This window comes from Synchiropus splendidus, chromosome 12, assembly GCF_027744825.2.
Source record: "Synchiropus splendidus isolate RoL2022-P1 chromosome 12, RoL_Sspl_1.0, whole genome shotgun sequence".
Taxonomy (NCBI): domain Eukaryota; kingdom Metazoa; phylum Chordata; class Actinopteri; order Syngnathiformes; family Callionymidae; genus Synchiropus; species Synchiropus splendidus.
In genome coordinates, this window is record NC_071345.1 from 15,822,012 (window position 1) to 15,849,895 (window position 27,884).

At 40.3% G+C, this 27,884-nt stretch overlaps 1 protein-coding gene across 2 annotated transcripts; it reads right to left on the minus strand.

Moving 5' to 3' along the window:
- Positions 1–459: 459 nt before the first annotated feature.
- On the minus strand, positions 460–26,554 carry LOC128767984 (DEP domain-containing protein 1B-like). 2 transcript variants are annotated; one of them, XM_053880441.1, is made up of 12 exons: positions 26,421–26,554; positions 23,045–23,310; positions 22,560–22,704; positions 20,723–20,850; positions 20,516–20,646; positions 20,389–20,436; positions 20,159–20,299; positions 19,905–20,071; positions 18,476–18,652; positions 16,098–16,280; positions 868–982; positions 460–588 (listed from the first exon to the last, which is right to left on the minus strand). In XM_053880441.1, exons 1-11 carry the CDS (start codon positions 26,466–26,468, stop codon positions 896–898), a joined length of 1,521 nt encoding a protein of 506 aa, XP_053736416.1. In that variant the 5' UTR covers positions 26,469–26,554; the 3' UTR covers positions 460–588; positions 868–895. The 2 variants fall into 2 exon arrangements, with proteins under 2 accessions (XP_053736416.1, XP_053736415.1); XM_053880440.1 differs by lacking the exons at positions 460–588; positions 868–982 and adding an exon at positions 10,541–13,767.
- Positions 26,555–27,884: the final 1,330 nt, after the last annotated feature.

The following is a 27,884-nucleotide window of genomic DNA, read 5'->3' on the forward strand; positions in this document are numbered from 1 at the left end:
TCGGGATAGCTTTCAAAACTATGATGTCGCTGCCTGTGTGTACCTTCCCTCCCCTGCCCCCAACAAGTGCAGTGTGCCGTCTTCTTAACTTGTTGTTAGAGCGTTACAGCACCACAGCAGTCCTGGCGTATGTACTACATCGTATTAGATCATTGTCTGTGGACGGCAGAAGTGGCAGTTTTTAGAGAGCACTTCTGTGAAACTGGGATAGAAAATGATTGGAAAATTTATGGAATGCAATGATCTGTTGATGGCTTCGGCTCCACCTGCTTTGATATAGTCCAGTTTTTCGGTCCCTAGTCCTCACAACCTGGTTTATGAAGCGCTATACAAAACATGACGGCTGCTCCAAAATAAAAATCTTGCCAACATGAAAACATACAAAACAAAAAAAGTCTATTGTCAGTGTTTTTACAATGAAAAAATGAAACGGATTCATTGTGTCTCATAACAAAACTGTTCAAGGACAAAACTGGGTCAGGTGGGTTGAGACACAGCAGATCTAGATGATGCTGCTGGAAGTGAGACAGGTCAGGAGGAAGACTGACATCTAAGAGTGTAGATGGAGGATGTGTTCCGAGTTTTTGTCTGAAAAAAAAAAAAAAAAAAAAAAATATCAATGTGTATATATATATATATATATATATATATATATATATATATATATATATATATATATATATATATATATATATACACACACACACATATGCAGATGTGTCCCGTTGAACAAAACTGGGTCAGGTGGGTTGTGTTTCAGGTGGACATCCAACATTGTTGTGTTGCCAGCTCTTCAGAATATCTTAGACAAGTGACTCTAACTGTACAAGTTAGAGAACATTAAGTGACATGATTCAACTTTCTCACCTTCATGAGGGTAGGAATACATCAGGGATCAACTCTCAGCCTCTTCCCGTTTACTGTGGTGATGGACAGACCGACAGATGAGGTTGAAGAGTGTCGCCATGGACCATGTTCTTTGCTGATGATGAAGTGAAATGTAGTGAGGAGAAGCTGGAGGGACGGGTGTATCACCAGGAGAGAGGATGGAATGAGAAAGACGCGGGTGGAAGAGTGAAGTGGCAGGGAGAAGAAGCAGTGAAAAGAGAAGTATTCAGTCCAGGTTAGAGATGGAGAGAGAAAGAAAGGGGAAGAGGTTAAGACACTGAAGACATACAGGGGGTGGCCATGGCTGGATGGAAGATGATAGCTGTGATAGATGAGTTTGAATAAATGTGTCACATCAACACAAAGCTACAACAGTGAGGGATATTTTTAGAGGAACAGTGACTCCTAATGAAGCTGAGAAGCAAATTACAATCCTAATTACGATAACCAACCCATGCATGTTCAAGTGTGTAATGAGGACTGGAGGGGCATCAAAGAAAAACAAGCCCGGAGGAAGTATATGAAGGGAAAATGACAGCCACAGAAGTGTGAAGCAACAGGATGAGACGGTAGAGTGAAGGACAGTCGGATTGATTTCCAGACCGAGGGGAAGAGACACAGCAGATCTAGATGATGCTGCTGGAAGTGAGAAAGGTCAGGAGGAAGATCTAAGATGTAAGAGTGAAGATGGAGGATTTGTTCTGAGGTTTTGTCGGAAGAAAAATAATAAAAAAATACAGATGGAGACTCGGACAGAGTGTGACTTGGTTTATGACTTTGTCACAGCCAAACTGCACAGAAGTGCACATTCAGAGCTGGACACGCACCGGGCACCTCTTCACTTCTGGAGAGACCTCACTCACTCGGCAACCCCTCCCACATGCAGCGGCCACACACATAGAGGAACAGCGCACCTGCAGCAGACACTCTACATTCACTCCTACAAAAGCCAATTTTAAGGCTTGGAACGCATTGTTTCTTTTTCCATTCATTGCAATGGGGAAAATCGATTCAGATTTCGAACCAATCGCTCCTCGAACAGCCGTCTGGAACGGATTGTGGTCGAGAACCGATATATATATATATATATATATATATATATATATATATATATATATATATATATATATATTCACATTTTTTGTCTTCAAATTTCTCATTAATTACTATTTTAATCTTCATATATTTCATTCTTATATGTTCCACATTGTCAATAATCACATTGTTATTATTGTTGTTATTGTTATTAATGATATTATTATTATTATTAATGATATTATTATTATTAATGATATTATTATTAATATTAATATTATTAATAATAATAATAATAATAATAATAATAATAATACACATTTGTATCAAGCTTTTTTCTGTTCCACCTTTAAAATACTACCCCTTTATTATTTTACTCATCTTGTCTTTTTTAATTATTTTGAAACTGTTGTTTTATAATTCAACAATTGTTTGAATAATTGCAATTTCTATGAACCAATTTGCTGTATTATTCTGGCTAATAAAACAATAATTGCCACGCTGTATTATTTTTGTAGTGGTGTATAAAAGTATACTGACAATAGCAGTCAAGGGCCCACACCTCAGATCTGTATCCTGAACCTGCTATTCGTTGGTAAAAAAAAAATGTTGAGAGTTGTTTTGTTTCTGTTCCATTCTGTGACTGCTGCCAACACTTTCAGACGAGAGTGAATAATAAACACAGTTCCATGAGTCACAAAAAGGCGCACAAATGCATTCAGTCCCAAAGCAAACCCGTCCTGCTCGAGAGCGAAGTTACCTCCCTGCTTCTGCAAAGCTATAATTTTTTCACTTTTGACTCAACTATATTTGTCGACGGATCAAAGAAAGACAAAGCTTTGGAACGGAAATGACGGATGGAATCCAAAAGAAAACCTGCTGTGGTTACAGATTGTTGCATGGGCGCTACAAAGGTTTAAAACATGTCGTGGCAGCATCCACCTACTGCGCCTCACAAGGTGCTGGACAGTGTCCAGACTCGGTGCTCCAGCCGCATCTCTTGATGTAAAAATATCCCTCTAGCAAAACAAAAGTGGCATTCAGATGGAATGATCTAGTCGATATGAATTCCATCCATTCTGATGATTAAATTCCTCTCTCTTCTGTGGGCAGATATACAGTTTAAACATTTCCTGCTGCTCTTGGAGCAGCAACAAATCCATGCTCCACGATCTCCCGGATTTATGATCTGTCATGTGTGTTTGACTGAACATAGATTCGGACCCTTCTCCCGGCTCTCTCTGGTGGCCATTAAGAACCTTTGTGTGACAGCGGAGGACAAACCCGGCGCCTCAGCTTACATTAAGTGAGTCGGACTTGTGTCAAATTCAGACAGAGGAACAGGTACCTGCCGGTCACTTAACCCTAACTATAGCAGTCTCAAAATCCCTTTTGATGCATTTGCACTGCAATGATCCGTGAAAATAGTCTTAAACCTGCATGGTGTACTCTCATGGAGTACTTTCCAGGACACATCCATCAACGGAGGGCACCGCCGGCGTGGATGCTGGGACAAAGTTCATACAGCTTGGTGTGGTCATAGCTTGTACACTAGACTGGGGCTGTTATGAGGTGGAACCAAGCCAATTCTATGAGTCTCATGATGTGCTGTTTGATTTGGCTGAGGCTAAACTCAGGGAGTGTGACTTAAAAATATTTAAATAAATAAAATTATGCTATTCATAACATTAAAAAACAAGAGTTTATTACAAAAGATGCACTAAAAATCCCCAATTTTGGAATGAAAAAGACTTCATTATTATTATTATTAATGCTAATACTACTACTAATAATAATATAATAACAACAACAATAATAATATTAATATGCTTCAAATAAACCGAACACAAAACAGTGGAATATATACGGTTAAAGTGTCATAACTTACAAGGTGACATGGATCAGTCCATTGGACATTTGCAGCGTTCAGATTTTTTATTTTTTTCTCTCTTGGTCCACAACTTTTATTTTTCCTTTATCCATAATTTCACCTTTAAAATGACAAAAACATATTGTCATTTGCCAAATGACAAAAAGGTTTTTGCGTCTCAGATCGGGGCAGAAGTCGACCACCTGGGTGTTCAAGTAAAGCTTGTTTTGCCGTCCACAGTGTTCCCCAACTTGTGGGTTGCATGTAAAAGACCCGGTGGCTGGGGGAGGGTAGGACCAGGGACTGCACGCTCCTTTTACTCTGTACAGTATATGCATTTATTGTCAGTTAGTACACTTGTACATAACACCTCTTGTGAGCAAGCGCTTCACTCATGGTGCACACATGAAACAATTTCGTGCAGTCAGCTGACACGCTGGGTGGACGCACAAACCCACTGGACGATAGCTGATAGGCAACACTTTGTTAAGTGTGGTGAAAGTGTGGTGTGTGCTGACGTTGTCTATCTCTATCGGTTGCAGTAAAATATCGGCCAATGGACTGCATTTCTTTGCATATCAGCACCCACTAACAAAAATAGTGGGCAGCATCAGTGTCAGTGACCCTAAATAAGGCAGCACGTCACCACACATTCTCAGGCTGCTATGCAAACCTTTGCTGGATGGGCTCTATTTTTAAGTGGATGTTGCTCCGTCGGCCCAGAGTAACGTAAACGCAAGCGTGTCCAGCGAGGATTTGGACAGCAATATATTGTTTAGTAGAGTGTGCTTGCGTGACCTTCTAAAAACCTACACTTTAGAACCCATAAAAGAGAAACACATCCATGCCATTTTCCTGACAGTTCAGGACCTTTAGCTGCCTCCATAGTTGCTAACACACATTGAGCAACAATAAAAAGGAAAACGTGTCTGGCCTGTCTTCCTCATCCATCAGTTTAACTTTTCGGTCAAGATGTGATAGTGTTTTCTGAAAGCTTCTTGAAACTGAAAGGTGAAGGCTGCAGATCGGGTGAAAGACATCTCAGTGAGACTCGACTCCGATGCGAAACATTCGCTCCATGACCTTCAGAAAGGATAAGGAGAAACTGTTTTTCAAAAAGAGAAAATGTACACGTTTCATTTTTCAAACTAATTTTGGATTGACGTGATAATAGTCACACATGAGTTTCAATTCTGGATGAGAGGAATTTCAGAGGGCTGGATTCCGTTCTATCCTCAGAGAGACATCAGAGAAAAAGCTGGCATTTTTTGAGTTTGAGGGGTCTGATGTTTGCAGAGATCAAAATGCCACGTGGGGAGGTGACTGGTGCATGAGTTGTGTTTGCAACTTTGATCAGTGCATTGTGGACACAGGAGCTCGTCTCATGAATCGAAACGGCAGGAAATTGGCAACAGAAATAATGAGATTCGCTTTCATCAGCCGCAGAACTGCAAAACTTATTTCGCTATATATTTTGGGAACCAACATGCAAGAATGCTCACTATCAAACAGCCCCAAAACATACCACAAAAGTCCGTTCAAATATACAAATCCTCCCAACTGATGCTATCTTCGGTCCAGCATAAATGTCGGCTCTCTTTTAAAAACGTTGCTTCTGTTGCGTTGCTTACGGACATTTAAACAAAGAAATATGCAACCTATTCTCACACAAAGAGGCGGCAAATAGTGACTAGTGTTGTGTCCCTAACACCGTGAGCAGCACATCACCTTAAAGAAAGACAGAGGTTGGGGTTTGGTTTAAGGCACGGGATGGCGCTTCTGTCACTTCAAGGACTCATGTCTCACTTGGTATGAATAGCATCTCAAAGGACCATGTGTTCCACGCATTGTCCTCCTTTTGGAACATTGCATTGGATTGGATTTCAGCCAAACCCCTATGCATCAACATGCAACTTTGGCATCAAAAAGTCCACTTGAAAATTGTTTCTATTTGACACCATGGGAGGGAGAATGTGTGAAAATATAAAGTTAAACATATTGTTATTATGCCATTGTGTGAACAGCGATAAGTTCGGACGTAAATAAACACAAAACCTTGAAGAGGGTGAAAATATTGGCTTTTGCTGTTGCTTAAATGTCACTCCAAAAATATCTCCAGATGGTTTACACCTAGCTTTTCTGTCCTTGCTGAATCTACCTGAGAACCACTGCCGACAAATACAGCTGATTCATGAACTCGGTGCTGATGTTTAAGATAAATAGTTTCATTCCAACGTGCTTGTTTTAAATATATAAAGGGAATCATTATTTCAGAAATGAATGGTTAAGTAGGGGAGGTAACAGAACACAGGCCCCTTGCTTACCTGGACTTCTAAATATCATGAGTCTCAGATCATGCCCAAAAGGGTAATGAATTAAGCGGTCCTCCTCCCATGAAACATTTATTCTGAATTACCATTTCATCATCACTTTTTCTGCAGTGTGACGTCTGAAACGCTCCCACCGCCATTGTTCACGTATCCTCTGGCCACAGCGGTGACTGAGCGTTGATTGTCCAAACCTTTTCATACAGCAGTGCCACTCTGAGTCATACACACTCTTCCAGGTTCAGTGTCTTCCACATGAAAATACACCAAAGAGACTCTCTGGCTGCCTGCCCATCATTTTAGTTCTCGCTCATATGATCAGAAGAACAGGAGCGTTTACTTGTCATATTTCTCCCCTCTCTACTGGACATATGAGACATGTGGCTTCACTCCAGAGAAGAACACAAGGTTGCCACCAGTTCAGCTCAAAATACTTATAGAAAGAGTTTTCCTGTCACAGCTGGGGTCCTGGGGATATTCAGATACCAGTGCACAGGTACAGGGTATCGGTACGGTATTGGTTCAAATGCAAAAACATGTTCTGCCTCCCACTGCATATCCTGACGTCATGTAAAAGAAAGATGGACGATGGGGATAGAGATAAGCCACTAGGTGGTACTATGTTCGATCAGCATGATCAATTGTGTTCCTTGGTACATACAGATTAGCACCTCAATCACGCGCTCTAGTCATAGTACCTTCTAGTTATGGCTGGGCAAGTACAGTGGTACCTCGGTTCTCGACCACAATCCGTTCCAGACGGTCATTCGAGAAGCGATTTGTTCGATGTGTGTGGCCGCTGCATGTGGGAGGGGTTGCCGAGTGAGTGACGTCTCTCCAGAAGTGAAGAGGTGCCCAGTGCGTGTCCAGCTCTGAATGTGCGCTTCTGTGCAGTTTGGCTGTGACAAAGTCATAAACCAAGTCACGCTCTCTCCCAGACTCGCCTCATCCCTGTCCCAGCTCCAGCCCACAACAGGACATCAAACCCTGGAGTGAGCGCTCCAGCCTCGGAGGTGTGGAGAGCGAGCACCTCCCCTGTGACACTCTACCACGGTCCAGTGTGGAGACAGGAAAGGTTTTACACCTCAATATGAAGAATAAACAGTTACAAATGTAACTAACAGGACACGTCTGCATACAGAGGCTGCGTTATACACAATAACAAAGCGCGTCGTGGGTCAGCTGGTCGGTCTGCGCACGTTTTTTTGGGGGGGCGAGTTCTGGATTTTATTTCGAAATCACAAGCAAAAAAATCTCAAAATGTTTGTTCGAGCTTTGATTTGTTCAAAGTCCAGGACGTTCGAAAACCGATGTATCACTGTAATTGTGATCAATTAGTTATTGTGGGAAATTGTGGGCCGATATTGACATGAACCCGTTTATCGTTTGGACACGCCTCCCCACAGAGATCGCCATGTTCTGAATCTAGTCATTCGATAACAGTGGTGACCGAAGGGTGCCATTTATTCAACTTATCCCCACCATGGCAGCGATTTTCATCTTTTATCTTTTAGATGAAATCTCACAGGAATCACCTGTGATAAAAAAGTGGAAAGGTCAAAACAAGCAGAAAGCACACCATACGTCATGGAGGTGGACATGGTTTCCAGCGTATTTTTGGCGGGAAAATCTAGACACATCATAATAACTAAATGACCAGGACATGTCAGAACTTCTTCAGAAATTCTGTCGGAACGCTTCTTAAGTGGCAACATTCCATTCCAGTTGACGGGCAGATAACTTGTAAGGTAAGGACTTTTCACGTTAGTCTGTAGCCCAGCTGAGCCGGAACTCATCACCTCCCTTCAAATGTAAAAGCGTCTCAGCAGCCGACCTCAGGATGACAAAAGCTGATGTTGATTCACACTGTCATTATTCCTCACACAATGAAAGAGGACGAGGACAACGAGCCATGACTGAAGTAGCGATCACCATCCAAAGATCACAAACATGTCGCTCCTTCTTGACAAAGTCAGGCGCCACCGTATCATTTTCTCCTAAATAGCTCGGATTTAATTGGAGAGAGAAGAGGTACGCTGCGTCGCTATATAAAGACATACTTCAGACAATAAAAAAGAAGGTCAATGAGTATTTCGCTCATGTTGCTGAGGGAGGAAAAAACACCAGAGGCCTTCTTCACTGATCATTTTTAATAAGAGTCATATCACGATTCAAGACACAAGTCCTTGCATGCATACAAATGTGTTATAGCTCTGGCTCAAGTTCTCGTTTCATACGTCTTATTTTACAGTTGAGATTTTGCCCCCCTGTGCTTCCAAGCCTCAGTCACCGGGATCGAATAAAACCAATCACATCACTGCGAGTCTATTCCCAGAAGAAGCATTAGAGAAGCAGCGTGAGTTTTTTCACTTCAAGGGCGCCGGCTCGCTCTCTCTATGGAAACCCATCAACAGCCTTAAAAAATACGGCCAGCAAATCATAACTCGAGTTATTGTCTTATCATGAATGGATATAGTATTATATAACCACAAACTATATATATAGTATATATAGCAGACCTGGGCAAAGTGCGGCCCGGGGGCCAAATGCGGCCCTTTGACTGTATTTATGTGGCCCTCCTGGAGTCAGAGCAAAACTATAAAACTGACATTGTTGTTGTCTCTGACATTTTGTCTTATGGATTGTTTTTTGTTTATTATGATGTAACTGAAACATAACCTTCTTGTTTAATTATTTTTCTAAATCTTTTCTGTTGGCTATTTTAGGAGTATTTCTTGTCCCTTAAAATACATCAGAATTGAAAGTAAATTTTGAAATGTATGAGCCACATTGACAATCTTTAAATGGAATGTGGTTTACATTAAAGAAAACACAACAAACCAACAGTTTATATGCATTTTTACAGTGTAGATTCATAATCACACATGATTTTTATTTTCAATTTTCTCTTGTTCTCCTCTCTTTGTGTTTGACGGCCCTTCTCAACGGTCACAATATATAACCCGGCCCCTTGGGAAATTTAATTGCCCACCTCTGATATATAGTATTATATATTATAGTATAGTATAGTATAGTACAGTATAGTATAGTACAGTACAGTGTAGTATAGTATAGTACAGTACAGTATAGTACAGTACAGTACAGTATAGTATAGTATAGTATCGTGGGTATGTAACATATACTTTAACATTTGGTTTATATAAAGATTTTTTATTTATTCACCAAATGGTAAAGATGGTTCTGACCTCCTTACCATGAGTTTCTACCAACTGTCCACATGCTCAGTGACAATTGAAAGCTCTATATTTAGCATCGGCACTAAGCTTTGGCCGCACCATAAACCGATACTCACTTAAGGCACCGTTTTTCGCACTCAAAGGCAACGCTCTCGTGACGCACCGATGAGGGCAACAACATCATCATATCAAGTGGTGCAAGAAAATTCACGACCCTCGGTTTCAATCAAGTCCTGAAAGTAAAGGAGATCCGACTCCAGCGGTCCTCATTATCCAGTCTGCAGCCTGCACGGAACATCATGAGGCAGCAGGAATATGAATCGTGTCTTCATAATTGCACTCCGCATCCCACTCACGACTGCTCAGCATGATAACTTCAGCTCTATAGAACACTCCACACTCTGACGTGAAGAGGGTTCTTCGGTGAGATCATCCACGCTTGCTAGTGTTCGCCCACTTTCAGTTTCATACCAATAAGAGTTTTTTTCTAAGTAGTTTTGGTTGGAAAATTGTATTAGATAACCATATTATACTCTATATGTTTGTGACAGGTGAAACAGTGGCAGCAGAGGACCAAGCAAAGTATATATGAAATACTGTTGTCATTTTTCTGCATGTCTGTTTATTCATGTTTAAAAACCTCTTGAACCGTTGATACATACAATTTGACCTTGCTCTACATAGGACTTTGTTGCTTGGCAACAGGCTCAGTTCCTCTCAAGCTTTGACAAACTCGAGTAATTGAGTGTATTTATAAGTTGTACTTAATCCCAATCTACATCAATTATCGCTGAGGACTTAAAAAAAAGAAAAGAAAAAAAAAGGGTTGTGGTCTCACCAACACTCTGCCTCTCAAGAATCACCAATGCTATGGAGATGCAGGTCAACCCTGTGAAGCTGAAGTCGCAGTCGGACTCAGATATCTGAATGTGAAATTCATTTGTAACAGTGGGTGATCTTTCAACCATGTGGGGAGGTGACCAGACAATGAAGACTATACAAACCAAACCAGCGATACACTTCACTCCCACACATCATGAGCTGTTCATGGCCAGGGTCAGTTACTGTGCAGTCATGACTGGCTCAATGCATATTTCAGGGGAAGAAAATCATTTCACCATCCATTAAAAAAAAAAAAAAAAAAAAGAAAAATCCTTGACAGTTTTGATTTATTAAAATTCCACATGCAGAATGTACAGAATTTAAAATGACCCAGACTTTTCAACAAGTGCGACAGTAATTCCACCATATTATTATTATTATTTTTCTTTTTTACAAAAAAATACAGTCTGTAGTTATTCAAATATCAATTTGCATCCAGCAGCTGCAGTTCATCACGGTGAGGGAGGAAACAATGTGTCCGCAAATTGAATCACAGTAGTTTGTCAAGAACTGGAAAGACTTCTTTATGATGCCTTACGAACGTATTGTGTGCTTTAATACACTGATCTCACCAATTGTTTTCACATTTTTGTCACAACAACTTAGTAATAACTGGTTATTATGGCCATCATAATAAGTTCCATTCAAACCCTCTTGTTACTATCCTGACATGATTGTACATGCAAGTTCAAATGGCCACTTTCCTCCTCCAAGGACTCTGATGTTGGAAACACCAGAGAACATGGTGAGCTTCACTGTTCTGGAACTACCAATATGGCTGTAGAAAAATATCAGTACTCAAAAGGCATAAACGTCAACCTGCAACCAACCTGAATAATTCACAGCCAACTCTATCACAGCTGTTTGAAAAACAATTGAAATATTGCCTTAAGTTTCCTGAGGCTTTGAACATGGACAGATATTTGGGTTATTTGCAAGTGACAACATGGCTGTCTTGTCTTTTTTATTTTTCCATCGGCATTCTGCTTTTGGTGTTAATAAAATGTGGCATTGAAAACGGCATCAACACCTACATGGTTACTGGATATCAAGTGTGGAATCTTAGAATTGTGACTGATCCGACTTTTCCCGATACATGGGGGACAGATAACAACAATGTTCCGATGCCAGTGTTAAAGCATTAAACTTTATGCCATACTGTGGGATAACACTGGTCATGGTTTGAGTAAAAGGCAAAACTAATTCATATGGAACCTCAAACTTAGTATTTATTTAAACAAAGTGTTTCCCAAATGTTACCAGCATTTTGCACATGTTGCATGTTGCAGTTACCGGTTTTAGGAGGGTGAGTATCTGCTATTAGTTGATGCCATGTTATCATTCAGCACTAATGTTAGCAATTCAAAGATCGGCTCCCTGATCGGCGATTTTCACCGATAACTGCTGCCACTTTAAGAGGCTGGATCGAGTCGATACCCGAGACCAGGCTGGGGATCAGTGCATCCCTAACTGACAACCCTAACAACTAATATGACAGATGTATCATGGTACATCACTGGGTAACCAGACGTGTCAGTTACAACACATACACGGGGGGAAATACACATTGTTTATATTACATCAGCTACAGTTTCAATTCTCTGTCGATTATCACGTCGCTCAGTAGCAAGAGGGTTAAATGCATGTAAAAATATCACTTCTCACATCGCTGTAATGGCCAGACCACAGATAGCTGGATGGAGAACATGATTCATTATTACAATGACTGAATAGTAAATGATGTTTATCAAATGGGAACAATCGCAAGGCATCACACTGTCTTTGTGGTGTCAAATAAAGTCAAGCATACAGTAGTTATCCAGCTGCACAAATGTTGCGTTTTACTACTGGTTATTCTGAATGCATGATGTTTTTTTATTTCACATTTTGAAAACAAACAGACCATTAAAAACTTGCAAAGGGCAGGAAAGTCTTGTGTTACTCAGCTGTAATACATAACTTCCTTAAATACTGTGTAAGATGAATAGAAAAAATGCTGCTTGATGATCAACTTGTTTTCTTGAAGTATTATATTGTGACAAACAAAACACGTAGAAAACAACTGTATGTAGTGCATGCAGCGAGACACAATAGTCTACGGGAAAACAAGGGCGTGGCATGAAGCAAAACGTCTATTGCTTCTATTAACATTGATTTATGTCTAGCAGTGCAACTTGTTTGATTTCTTTGACAATATACACACATTTATCATCTTCTAAGAACGTATTTAATAAACAAATACAATAATTAATGACTCTGAAAGATTCATAAGACCGTATCTAATTTAGTTACAGTGTTGCAATTCAAGTTAAACAGTAATCCAGCATTAATAGGCTCCAACAAAAGTACAATTCATACATTTATTTTGTCATTTTGTTGTCCAACAATTTAAGTTCAGTAGGATTTCAATAATGCAGCACATGAAATACATGAAATGTACCTGTTTTGCATTAAGAATATTATTTTGAAAATCAATTATTAAAAACAATATTCTTGATAAATGAATATTGTAGTTTTGTAATACATTTGACGTTGTATACTTTAAAAAAACATGGTCAATGTTTGAATGATCCATGAGAATCTAATGATTTCTTTTACAATGGGACAAACACTACATACAAAATACATCTATTCCAGCATTACTTTCCGACACGAAGCGGAAATTCAAGTGTAACAGTATTTCCAGCATTAATAGTGAACCATAATCAGCCCTAGATCTGTCACACCGTGAAAATCGAAGACTTAAATCGGACGAAATGAACTTGATCAGTGAGGCAGTGCAGCATATAAATGAAACATAGACACTGAAATATGTACCATTTGTGAATATACACAACAAAGTAAATACACCTGGAAGAGCATGGAAATCCTCCACTGGTGAGTGCAGACCCGTTTAGTCGGAGGAAGGCGGTGAGAGAGGTCGGAATGATTTTAAAGTAGCATCGAGGAATGTCACCGAAGGTAGCAGCTAAAGCAGGTCAGTTATGTAACACGTCAGACACAACCTTCTCACCGTCGATATGTATCACTGACAAATCCATACAGCATCATTGACATTGTTTCCATTTGAAGTCTCATTGAAATACAAAAATAAAAGCTCATATAATCTCATGTGCTACAGTGTTAGCCCTCATTTCCCTTTTCAATTCTTGAAATGCATCCACTCTTTTACAGCCATCTTTAAAGGAAAAAGTCAAATATTCAACATCAAAACAAACATTAGTGGTTCTTGTTTAGTCATTGAGTTCACTACTGCTCTTTTAAGTTCGCTACAAAACCAAAGAAAAGATAAAGCTCAGTTTTAGTGACTTGTATCATTAGTGCCTCCTAACATATGGTTTATCTATCTTTAGATCATAATTGCTTTGACACACTTCAGTGCGGGCGTGTGAATGGAGCCAGATCAGGCTCTGAAGCTCCAGCTCCTCTGAAAGGGCTGGAAAGGTTTCTTGAGGTTAAGAAGCATGAGGTGAGGTTTGAGTCGAGGGGCTTTCTCCGGGATGACTGCCGCTCGGCTCGCCTCCGTGGGGAACCGTTTCTGATAGATTTCGGGGTAAGACTTTTGAAACTGGAACAGGAAGAGAGATTTGCTTTTACTGTGAAGGAAGCGTGAGGCGGGAAGGACAGTTTGGGTCGGGGTGATGATTAATGTTAGGGCAAGAACATCTTACACGTTAAAGCATTCTCTGTTATACACCTACTGTAAGCTTAAAGCTGTAAAGACTTTAGGATGAAAGCCATCTCTGCTCCTCCAGGAGGACTCTTTCAAAACTGCACAGCCTCTGAGACGAATGGAGCCAAGAACTGAAAATACTGATCCCACGATTCCCTCCCCACACTTAAAACACACAAACATTTTGAAGAATTTGGTGTATGTTTTTCAATATATTATTATTATTATTACTTTTTTTTTAGTTATGAGTACATGAAAAGATTTTAGGGCACATTCTGCCACTCAAAACTGTTACATCAAGCAAAAGATTAAAAGATTAAATCTTTTTGTTATCTTGACATGTTCCAAACTTCTGTCTCTTCCACTTCCTGGTTTGACAACAAATACATCCTGACTGCATCACACTATACAAATGAATACTGTGGCGTGAAACCTCATCTACAGTACATTATGATCACTTTTAAGTTGTGTAAGATAATGCATGATAGATGAGCTGTCAATACTGTTATCAATATTCGTATTTACAGCAAATTTTGTTTCTACAAATTTCACCCAGTATCACTGTCTGATCTCCTCCTACCTTGGCTTTCATTTGTGACGTCAATCTAGTATTAATGCGTGCCCACATGGATAGAACAGAATTATTCCTATGGAAATATTTCTATGCTTCGACAGCTTCACTTTGGATAATTGAATTCAAAATGTGATTTTTAATGATGACTAAAATAAAAACAGTCCACAGTCTATTTTTAAGATTCCAAAATTAAACATCCATTTTTATGCTGTCATACTGGCCGTCTCCCAGTTTGACTGTGGTTTTTGTGTGTAAAACACTAAAGTGTAGTATTTTCATGATGTTTACAATAGGAACGCACCGAGCTTAAGTACTCATACTCATAGAGCGACCACCGATACTACGAAGCTGATACCACTTTATGCCAGTGCACAGTGTTTTATGATGTCAGTTTCTGACAATTTTGTAAAACTTGCATTTGTACTGCAGTAAACCTTGTAACCGCCACCCATGTATAAGAAAAACAGAATGAGGAATGTTGTTCAAATAACGACATGCATGGAAAAATTTAAATAAAAAACTTTACGTAATGGCGTAAGTACTGGCGGAAAGTAATGGTGGTGAGTACTCAAATGCAAGTACTCATATGCTACTTGTTTTGGTAAAAACTGCTATTGGTGCATCTCGAGTTAACAGATTATTGTGTGAAGATGTTTATCTTCCTTCCTGTCTTGACTCAAATGAGTCAGTTGCATTTTCCATGTACTAAAACTCTCATGAGGGGGGAAAAAAACAAACACTTTATTGGCAATACGTGATCCACGTCTACTGAACGGTTTATTGACAAATGCCCGTCAGATAAAATGGAGATCACGCGCACTGACTCACTATCATCCATAAGACACTTCTTGTCTTTCGGACTTGGAGAGGCTGGATTCAAAATATGCCGTTCATGAGAACATCTCTGAAGCTCTCGCAGTACAGGCAAGAATCCTGTTTGCAGACAGAAGCGGAACACAACCTGCTTCACGGTGACTCAACACATAGAAATGTACCATTCAGGTTGGAAGTCGTCCTCACATCCTTCATATGAAGTTCCTTTTACCAATAAAATCTAATCATATCTAAAAAAAATCAAATTCAATCTGCAGGAGGTAATGTCACCACTAGGCGGCAGCCTAGCACACACTGCTGGAATTTTAGTGGTGTCTCATTCATATTGTTTTGGCTCATGGAGTGCTTCGACAATAACTAGTAAGTCATCACAGGAATGAAATAACCCTGAACGCCATTTATATATTGAATTCTTACACTTCTGTTTAGGGGTATGAAACACAGGAGGGGACCACAACAAAAAGCATTGTCACCATGATACTACTTAGCCACCAATACACATTTGATGTGAACCTTTTTCTCTTACACTTTTGAAAAGCATTCTGAAAGCTGGTCCTACAGGGATAAATTGAAATAACAGCATCATGTTTGGGATTTTACATAATATCCTGAGTTAAATAACTGAGTTCATCTTATTACTGTAAGAAGTCAACTTGAAATCAAAACATTTCGTTTTAAGACTTTCATAAAAAAAAAATCTATATTAATTCACCCCAAAGAACTATGACAGATTCAAAGTTGGAGAGGTGAAATGATGATGAAAAATACTCTGAAGCAGGACCATGAAGAGAGAGATGTTAGTGAGAAAACCCCGTACCTGTTTGAGTCTTTTCCGCTTGTCTTTGGCAGGAAGTTCCTCGTCAGCGATGAGACCCTCCAGCAGCTCCTGCAGAGGTGTCTGGGTGCCGATGACCTTCGACTCCTCAGACTCTACCCTGCTAATCTGTTTGCAAAAAGCTGGTGACGCGCTGAAGTCTGTGTCTGACCCCGCATATTTTATCTGGAGACCAAACAGAGGAAATGTGGCATTAATGGACTTGGAGTCACCGATTGCCACCAACTACAACTGTGGGAGGAATGGAGAGGAGGCATTAGCGAGAGCACAAACACACCTTGTTCCTAGAGATCAGGCTTTGCCGAGAAAATGGATCAGTGACAGAAAATTAAACGACATTTGTAGCTGTCAACTATCAAAGTAAAACGTATTAAATCGATAAAAACAAAGGACATTTTGTGGCCAGAGATCAGGGCATGGAGAGAAGCAGCTAGTCAAAATGAGAAGAAGAGGCAGTTCAGGACACTCAGCGGTCATCCAGCCACAGGCAGAGGGGATTCTGCTTTTCTCAAAATTCTCTCGGGGTTTCTGTGAGAATGACTGGTGTCAACAAAGATGTGAAGTACACGGAGGAAGGCATCAGAGCAGAGGCCAGGGAACCATGTGGTTCACACAAAAAATGTTTTCCGGAGACATGAGACAGATCAATAATATAAATTCAATGTAAGATACCTCATAGATAATTGATCATGAACAGGACATATTGGGCAAGGCTTTGAACGTGAAATGTTTTCACATGAAGAGGTTTTTTTGCCTTAAACACGATGAAGTTTATTAGCATCACACACAGTAATGGGCATTTGCTACAGTCTTCAATATAAAATTTCATGGCAGAGTCCTTTCATACTTAAAAAGAGAATGAACAATGTTCATTTGATTCACGTGCAGCTCCAAACAAGCCCTAATTCGGCTGCCTGAGGACCTCAAATCATCATCTCATAGTACACTAGAAGGTGATGCAAACTGAAAAGGAGTGATTTAGAATGATGTGGTCCATTGTTCATGAAAATATGGTCCTGTAAGAGCCGCTCAAACTCTCTCTATCTTCCAGGAACAGTGAAGAGGAAGGCACATTGTCCACGGTTACATGACAGCCCAGAAAGCCAAATTACTAAAATAATATATATACAATATATTATATTAGTCCGACTAAGAGCGGATTTTTAAAATGCATGTTGACAGCTCAGTCTGACTAACAGAGAAATTAGAATTTCTCTCAGTCAGACTATGCTGCCGAACTATATTTTAACTAGTGATGAGTGTCGTGTTAAGCAAGATTTTATCCAATTTAATGCAATAATTATTGATTATTAACAGTAAATAAGCAAATAATTATCTTATATGTTCCCAAATCTAAAGTGTTACGTATGATATATTATAGAAGCTTTACATGTGTTCACACGTGTAGCTGTCTGTGAATACACAAACCGTCCAAGTCGTGTTGTGCAGTGTTAGCTGTTTCGCTAATGAAGTGGAGAATCACACTCACTCCAATACAGGATTCATCCAGGGAGCTCACAGCCACCGCAGCTAGAAAATTAATTCGTAGGTAAGTGAAATGCAGGCCACAAATGTGATGAAAACAAATCAATTAAAAATACTGGGGGGAGTAATGGGATTCAGCATTTTTGCCTTCTCATTACAAAAACATAATAAAAGAAAGCCCACACACAGTCCTCAGAGAGTGGAGCTTGATGTTTTTTAGGCTGACAGCATGACAAGACTTGTCACCACCATGGTGAGCAAAAGGTCCACTGCTCAGAGAAAGTTTAATTTGGGCTGATAGTGCTGCAGGTGCAGGTAATGGAGAGGAGGACACCTCCGAGTTGGAGGACAATTACAGAAGTGAGGAAACCACAAAGTGAGGGGAACATTGCCAAGAATCAGATCAGAAAGAAGCAAGTAAATAAGGCAAATGATGAAGACGTAAAAATCACCATCTGGTACAAAATACCCGCATTAACTTCCAACCTTTCTGAAGTCAGTTGTCTGTGAAAGGTGCAGATTATCATGCAGTGCATACTGGTTTATGGAATCTCTTCTGGATAGAGGCAGACAATCTGCGTACCGTGAGCTCTAATTATTGCTCCAAGGTTAAGTCAGTGTCTGAGAAATGTCCAAATATGAGAGGTTTTAATGCCGTTTTGCCACTAGCCAGAGGCTGTGCTCAGACTCTCAGGATTACACGTTAAAATGAAGCCAATAAGTGGTGACTCATATGGCAGCAGGGAAAGCAAATGCACTCACCTCAACAATTCATAGCTTCCCACAGCAACAGAACAAGAACTCCAAAATTACATTTCAACGGACCGTCCTTGACCACGCCTGTGCATTCATTTAGCCAGGGAACGCTTACCTACCTGAACTCTTTTGAGGTGAGACAGGTGCCCGTCTACTTGCAGACGAAGGTTGGAAGGGACTTGGAATATGGTGTTGTGATGCTCCATCATGAACGTGACCAGTTTAGTGGCCAGCAGTTCGTCCACATCCATCTCATCCACTGAGCCCAGAACACAATGGGAAAAGGTCTGCACCATCTGGACAGCGGAGATGAGGAAATCAAGTTCTGAATCTGTTTCAAAAAATGAATGAAAGACTGTCTGCTCTATATGGGAACAGAGCAGGTCCTATCATTCTATCAAATATTTTGCTGTGACAGAAAAAAAAACAGTCAAAATAAATAACATACAAAAATGCAAGGGAGAGTTTTTAAGGGCTGCACTAATAAAACAGATACACCAGCAAAACCAGCATACACCAGGAGTATATCGTTTTGGACGAGCATGTTTTGTCAGTTGAATACTGGAGCTTTCAGCAGCCTATAGCACACTTGGACCCCAGATACTCATTCCCTGGACATGTGGTCAAAAGAAAGAAAAGAATAGCAGGCTGTCAGGTTATAAGGTAACACTGTGCTCTGAGTGAAGTTTACATTGTGGTTTTGCATTTTGTATTGTCTATTTATCTTTATTTTGCTTTAAGCGTTGCAATGTTTTGTATGCCGTGCTGTTCAGTATTAATGGTATTTAATGGGTTTGTGAAATTATTTTTTTTAATTTACGATTGGTGCATCCCGAAACAGAACCACAATGAACACTTTTGTGAAGCAATGGCCCCGGCCCCATATGAAACAACGGTTCCATTAGTGAGCAAAGCTACTATGAATGCTGTCTGGTACCACTCTGCACAAAGGAAGTGCACATAAGAGCAGCAACAAAATTAGGGTGAAACACCCAAGACATTCAAAACAATTTTGACACTTGTTCCCAATCCAGCAAGGCTGGACACTTGTTTGTGTTGAGAATCATTTTACATTTTGCTATTTTGCTTTTTTTGTTTAGCCATGCTTTATATACATTTTAAATGCATTTTATTTTGTTTTGTTATGTTATTTATTTTCCATTTGTTGTCGTAGTATTTTTTTATTTAATGAATTTCAATAAAATGAAATGAAAGAACACAAAAATGATAAACAAAATAAACTAAATAGTAAAGGTATATTAGTTACCAGGGAGAAATCAACAAAAACATAAAAAGAAAAAAAGTGCCCAGTGTGAAGTATAATGCTTTACTAGTCAGATGGGCGAGGATTACATTGCAACTGGCTCCAGACCATTTTAGCAATAAGTTTAGCAATGAGTTCATAAAAAGGCATTCTAAAGAAAGAACAAAAATATTGAAGGACATGTGGGCAACTACGGATAGTTCAGATCCAGAAAACTAAAGTAAGCCATGCTAAGCAGTGCTAATAGGTTAAGCCTTGGTTATGGGATAAAATAGATGGAATACCAGCGTCCGGGTAGCGATGGAGTCATTCAGTGGAGGCAGCAGTGGATTCTGACAGACTTTGGCCATGAGTCGCATCAAAAGCTGAAGACGGCGGCGGTTGGGAGGAGGCAGCAACAGACAGCTCACTTGAAGAGCCTGTGTAGCCACTTCTTGGTCGTGGAGAAGACCTGCAGATACAGAAGCAGACCACTCGAGGAACTGACACACACCACTGCAACAGGTACCCTCGTGGAAAAACACTCAAAGCCTCTTACTCAGAATGTTGACAAAGACTTCGTACAGATGGAAAGTCAGGAGCGGCTCTTTGAGTCTCTGGAAGTAATCTGCCACTGTTCTTAGAACATCCCTCTCGAACCCGGGGTACAACGTCTGCTTGTTGTCACTGCCGTTCGGCCCTGATGGAGAAAGGAAGGGGTGCGTTTTAAAAAGCTTATCCTGTTTACTAAAGGTGTAACTTAGTTTGGTTTGGAACAGTTCCACTCACAGTTTGCCAGGCATTTCATTGCAGAGATCACCCAGTATGGCATGTCCTCTGAGGACAGCAGCGCAGAACGGTGAGTCATAACATTGTTACAGATGAGATAACTCGTTTTAAAGTGGAAATATTGTACCTGCTTTGTTTTCCAGCACCACTATTCCACTTTTGTTGACACTGAACACATTATGAACAATGTGTTTGCCTTTTACGTGGACAGGGTTCAACACTCCATCCAGATTTGACAAACCCAGCACTCGCTGTAATCTGAATATTGGATTAAATGACATGTAAACAAGAACAGAATTCTATCATTACGAGAAGGAAATGAGTAAATACACACTGCGCAACTGTCATTGATTTCCAGATGTGGTCGACTTCTTTGGCCGTGATCTCCTTCCTGCGTATGAGCTTGCATTCATGCACGTCTCCGATGGCAACACTGTGTCTTTTGTTCCAAAAGTCTGACGTCTGTTCAAAGAAATTGAATATAAATGAGCGACTTAGTGTTAGTTTATTCTATTTAGCATTGCAGACAATAGATTTTTCTCACTGAAAGCCATTCTGTTTTCCATGTTGCAAGGTTATTTATACGAGGTATGTTAGTTACAGTTTGAGCAAAAGTACAAATTGCTTTAAAGATATAACGTGAGCGAATGAATCCTAACTGTTGTTATAGCATCAACCTCTTGTTCCTATTTTTGTACCTTACTGTACAGTATCTTTCAACAGCAAGAGCTCGACAGACAAGAGTCCTGTATTTTTTAAATTCCTCCCTTGTTTTGGCAGTTTCCTCACATTGTTTTTTTTGGATGACTTGTCCGCAATTTCCTTGTCGTGTTAATCTTCTGCTTTATCTCCACCATATCCTCTTTGTTTTTGCATGTCCTCCTTTATTTCACTGATACGAATTTAATTTGTTTAGTTTCCGATTTCTCCATACTCTCTCCATCGCTCAGCTCACAAATCATGAACGACTGTCTTCTCATAGAGATGTAATTAATTTGGAGTGGTTTTTCTTGGCTGAGATATAGGGCGCTTTCACACTACCGGTTCTGTCTCGAGACAAAGCTCTTTAGGCTCAGAAGACCGAGATGTGAACACAAGCGAGTCGGGTTTTGGCCGCGGACTTGATCCCCGCTGGAGAGCTGCGCTTCTTCTCGAGAAACTCTCAGCGGGTGGTGAGCTTCTCGATTCAGGTGACTCGGCGCTAGCTGCCGGAAACTACGTGTGCAGCATGACTCCACACAAACATGATAGATGCCGGGTTCAAAAACAACTTCTCAAACTCCGAGAACACTGAGGTGTGCAGCTGGGAGCTGCAGGAAAATTGTGCTCGGGAATGGGAATGGGAGCGCAGCTCGACCTCTACATGGCCCTGGGTCGACCTCTCTGTCTCCTCCCAGCTCCCAGCCTTTTCTGATACACCTCCAAAGGGAGTTTTCCCGGGGGCATCCGGCATCCTCATGAGACGTGGAGAAGCAGTGACTCAACTCCAAGTCTCTTCAGAGTGACCGAACGCCTCTTATCTCCAAGGGAGACGCCTGCCATTCCTCTGAGCAAACTCAATTTAGCCGCTTGTATCCAGGATCTCACTCTTTCAGTCATGACCCAAAGCTCATCACCATAGGTGAGGGTCGGGATGAAGATTGATCGGTACATAGAGAGCTTATTCTTTTGACTCAGCTCTCTTTTCCAAACAACAGTGTGGTAGAACAAAGGCAACACTCACCTCCCACTCACTTTTCAATAATGTAATTTGATATTCCAAAGAAAACATGCTGTTTTTTGTCAGTATTTACTGGAGTACTTCAGAAAATAATTCTCGTGATGGGTTGATGAAGTTTCATGAAATAATATCTTAATTTCCAGTGCCGTTGGTGGCGCTCTTGCTTTAAAAAGAATGCGACCTTTCAATAAAATAGTACAGGGAGGTCAAAATCTAAATATTATAAAACTAGTGGCCTCTCAAAAATTAGGACACTGTTTCAAAAAACCTCATCGACCCATCTCTATAGAATACTACTAATACTAGTATAAAACTACATTTTGTCAATGTATATACAAGTTATACGGTATACTATATACAGTATGCTTTATCTTGATCCAAGATATAGCAGGTTGCATGAAAAGATGTTAACATACTATGAACTGCACAGTGCCATTGAACAAGGGCTCACCAAGACATTTGACTTCTGAGGAGCAATGTTTTCTCGCTGCGGTAATTCTTCGTAGTCATCCCAGCGGATCAGTCTTGGCAAGTCAGAGCAGTCTCTCAGCAGAGGCCTCGTAGGAAAAGACTTCAGGGGAGACAGAGTTGGGAACCTGGGGAGACACACAGCATCAGCAGAGTCACACCTTTGTGCTCCATCACCTGCTGGTGAGAATAAGAAAGATGCTTTCATCCTTGTTTTCTCTTGACTAAAAACATGCTTCTTTTTTTAATTTTAAAAAACTGAATAGTAGTTGAGGAATAATTTAAATTAGCTCATATAAGTCATTATTTAACTTTTCATTTTGCTTAATCCAACATTTAGATGAAACTCATTCACTTCACACTCTGTCATTTCATTTTTTTCTATTTAAACTTGTGACTGATAATAAATGTACACATGAATATTTCGTACGATAACAATGGAAGTTGTTTCGCCTTTATAAATCGTACCTGTACAGCTGACCATTGTCCTCGAAATCCTCCGTGCCATGGCGACCTTTGACATCTTCAATGACATGGGCCTTTAGGAACTTCCTGAGCAGCTGTAAAGTCTGGTAGCGGGTCACTTCAGGCCCAAAATTGTAGTTGTTCCTCAGCAGGTGGTGAAGATAATCGACAGCCTCAGAGCCACTGAAGCTGCAGTCAAAGTAGCGAAAGTTGGCCCAGTGTCTCTTCAGCGGCATCCCTCCACGGAAGAGCTTGATCGTTTCATTCCACTGAAGAGAAAAAGGTGAAATGCCACAATGATTATTAAATAAAGAAGGAATCAGCAATGATTATAATTGCAATATCCACCGAGTGATGGACAATGGTGTGGTGCTGTAATGGTATTTTGAATAGAAAGAATAGACAGGAAGGAAGTGAAAGAGGAGGTAGGAGACAATATGAGGGTCGTCACAGTTGACCCAAGTATTGTTTTTGCAAACTTGAGAACTGAAAACATGCTCTGAATGAGGACAAGTGATGAAGATGAAAGTCAAGACGAAGAAAAGATTGTACTGCAGCTGAAACAGTGAAGAAATGTCTTCGGCAGAATGTGTTGATTTGACTATTACAGTATAATGTTGTTGATGTTCTCCAGATCAACCAGACTTCAAGAGAGTTGGCAGTCAAACACAGATGGGTCACAGGGGAGACTGGTTAAAAGCCCACTGGGTCAAGGAATGAAAGCTTATAGGCACCCGATCAGCTGCGTAATGGCCTTTTGGTTTCGATAGTGTGGAGACCAAAGACAAGCTGCTCTGAAATAGGAAACAAATGTCTGACATTTTCCATATACCGTAGGGGACTCGTCATCATTCATTTATGGCTTAATGTTTGCATACATTACATATTAAAGGAAAGGCTTTTGTTCTTATCATGGTTGTGCATCATCAAACTGCTGGTGTATGTAATTACATTGCTACTATTACATAATATTACTATCGGGGACCGATGTAATACTTGGGAGAACTAGCATGAAAAATAAGACTCAAAAGAAGTTGACTGTATCTCTGAAGGGAAAAACATAAAAACACAAAATGCATAATCGTCTTTTTGGCAATGTGTACACAGCACTGCCGTTACACTTGGTTGCCATGATGTCGTGAACCAAGTCAATTCAGTTTCACTTAATTCTTATTCTACACTAGTTAAAAAAAGATCTTTACATGTGTGAATTGTACAAGGCATTTCTTAACAAGGAAACACAACAGATGAAGACACAAAAATAAATGATATCTAGTTGTTGGTAACATGGCTTGGGAGGACTAGTCAGCTGTAGCAGATGATCAATTCATTTCCCATTTCTCACAGGGTGATGTTGAGCGGTCACCTCAAAGGACCCTGGACACTCTTGCCACAGTGCTCTCTGTGCTTAATATATAACTCATACTAGTACCCTTCAGAACACTTCTCCCAAAGTGCTTGAAACAAGAACATGAGCAGCAAATTACAAATTATATGAACTGTATGAAGAAAAATTAAGATCAAAAGATAATTTACATAGAGAGATTGACGTACAAGTATATGTATGCCTGAATATGTATGTGCTTACAGGTAGACAAAAATGAAACTAAAACATCAGTGACAGCAGAAGTAAATGAGAGGGCAAGAGCAAGGCGGGTGCATGGTAAGTTTATAGCAGTTTTAAGCAGGAAGGGCCCACCCCAGGATCCACCCATCCTGGCTGGGTCATAGGAGATCAGCATTATGTATTCTGGAGCCAGCACAAGATAGACTATCAATAAAATCTCAAAGTCAATTGAAGTAGTTGGGGAGCCCGGGCAGCGAAGCGAAACTTGGAGTTACAGGATGGAACTAACTAGATCTATAAGCCTCATCGCAGAGTTCCAAAGCAGTTGTAGCGTGATGCCAGTGAGGAGCGGATTAGAGCACTCTAGGTGTGAGAAGATGAGGCATTTTTGGACTTGTGAAAGCATGGAGACTACTTTTAATAGGTTAATATGCTGCGAAATGAGGAGCCGCACATGACACCATAAAGGCAGTTATCATGGAAAATAGAGGACTTTTCAGAGGGAAAGACAAAATGAATCTTGTGTTTTTGAATCAGCGCTTTCTTTTTGCTTTTGGAGACAGAAGAACGCAGAATAAAATATCTCCTCATACAGTATGTAGCAGAATTACTGTAGATGCTTTGAGCCGATCGAAAGTTAGATCCCAATTCTCATCTTTAAAAAATAAATAAATAAAAGCAGAACAATTAAATTTATGCATATTTACAAAGGGGAGAATAAGAAATGCTTATTTTCCGCACATATAAGGGGAAAACTATTCTCAGAGTCAGTCATAAGAGGCGGACACTAACAGACTCAACAGACTCATCCGCAAAGCTGGTGATGTGGTGGGGGTGAAACTGGAGTCCTTGGAGATGGTTATGGAGAGAAGGATGCTCCTGAAACTAAGGTGCATCCTAGACAACATCACCCACCCCCTCCATCAGCTCCTGGTCCAATACAGTAGCACACGTACCAACAGACTGAGACTACCCATCTCAAAGACTGAGCGCCAGAGGAGGTTCTTTCTCCCTGTGGCAATAAAAATGTACAATTCATCTTTGAAAAAAAATCACAATGAAGGATTCTTCTTGAACTGCATTTTCTTGCACATTGTTCACATGGTTTCTAAGCTCATTAGTATAGCTTTCTTTTTGCACTTTATAATATCATTTCTTTTTAATTTATTGTGATATGTTGAATACCGAGTATGTTACGAACAGAATTTCCCTTTAAGATTAATAAAGTTTTTCTGATTCTGATTCTGAAAAGGTTAAGTTGTTATTGTAATACAAACCGAATTGTCATTTTAACTATACCCTCACCCGAGTTAAGTTAGTTTCACATTGATCAAAGGTACACAATGCACGATTACACTTCATAAAAATGACCAAAAGGGTCACATTAATGACGTGTTTAAACCTATGGACGACAGCTTCTTCACTCGCCTCCTTTGACACGTGACAAGAACAATACCATCAGCAGGACATCGTTCACACACAATTGGTTTTTAATTCAAGTGTAAGAACTATATAAAGCAAAGAGGAGAATTAACTGTGAAGGCAGGGAGGAAGTACTGTCAGTATATTCATGTGAATTAGGAAAATGTTTGCTATAGCGACTTGAATCATGTTCGTAACTCTGTTGTCAACAGCAGTGTTATTGTTTCTATTTTTGAACTTGCCGCTTGACCATCGATAATAAAGCATCGAGTTAGTCCACCACTACTTCCAAGTGGTCCGAAGCAGTCAAAACGACACATGTAAATTGACTTTATGGGAGCAATACAATAAGAACGACAGCGATTTGCTTACGTTCGTTATCCGACTCACCAGTTTCGTAGCCCTGTACGGACCCGGTCCAATAACTGTGCCTTCCATCCCGAAAACGACGCGACTCCACCTCACTAAAAAAACATCTACCTGAATTACGTTTTAAAGTTTTAAAAAGCTGCTTCCGAAAGTTGGGCAGCGGAGTCTGCTGAGCGCGTTGCAGCCAACTTTGAATCTGTGACGTCACGCCAGCGGAACGACGCGATTAGACGAAAGACGGGTCACGTGATCCGAGAGAATGCAGGGCCTGTCGCGAAGGAAGACAATGTAAGTAACATTTATTTGAATTTGTGCGGTGGTTTTGGAGAGGGAGATCCTCCTGCAGAAATCGAATTTCCGACCAAAGCTGCGAGGAAGCAACGGACTCAACTCATTGCCTCATTCAGGCTGATCTGACTGGCCTTGAGGTGAAACACTTTCATCACCGCATTGAGCAAAAATCCAAGTTATAATCAAGTGTTGGCGATGGCGGGGTAGAGAGCGGCTTTGCTCTTTCACAGCCAGCAAGGCTGCTGCTGCTGCTGCTTTCAATAACGGATGCATACAAATAAATAAAGACCTTTCAACGGTAGGCTTTAGACCACGACTGAAAAGCGATCTTCAGTGGTGGACCTCAGTTCAGCATCATCAATCACTCTGTTATTTCCACAACCTGATGGAACGCTCCGGTCCATCCCTGCTAAGATCCATCATCTCTGACTCAGTGAATCACTGCCTCTCCGACAACAGATGATGGATATCAGTGGACTGTAGTGGGATATCAAGAGCAGTGAAAAACGATCCTGGTCCGTCACAAATAAGCCACTGGAGATGTTGACCTTGCACTGTCTTCATGTATCACTCCTCATGACGGGTTTTCGCTCTGACCTCATTTTATTCTTATTCTTATTCTTATTCTTATTCTTATTCGTTGCAGTATATTTTTTATGTACTCTAACCAGTGAAATGATTTTTTATTTTGCATTTTTCATCCAAATTGGAATGTTTTAGGCCTTTTTTCCTTCTAAAATGAAGTCATTTTTGCCCATCTATTCTCAGTGAAAAAGGTGAGTTTTTTTAAATGTCTCTTGCTATACATGTTTGCACTGAACAAACTTTCAGTATTAACATGTAATGTAATGTAACAACAATGTCCATCTCAAGCCATAATCTGTTTTCTCTATGTCACTAATATACTTAACAGTGCATCATATTTCCAATTGAAGACAGGAAGCAAAATAACACAAGAAATTCAGAAGCAATCCAAGTGAGACTCCAGAAGCATTTCATGAATCAATTCTTCTTCGGTTAGTGATCTAAGTTGGTGAGAAGCCCAGATGCTTCTCAGACCATCCTGGTGAGCTATGGCAACAGGGCCAGTGGTCTAATTGTTTCCATCACTCTCAACATGAAAAGGTCATCTGACAGTGGCTGCCATGCTTAAACAAGTTCAGGAGGTACAGTCCTAAAATGCGGGGCGTTGTC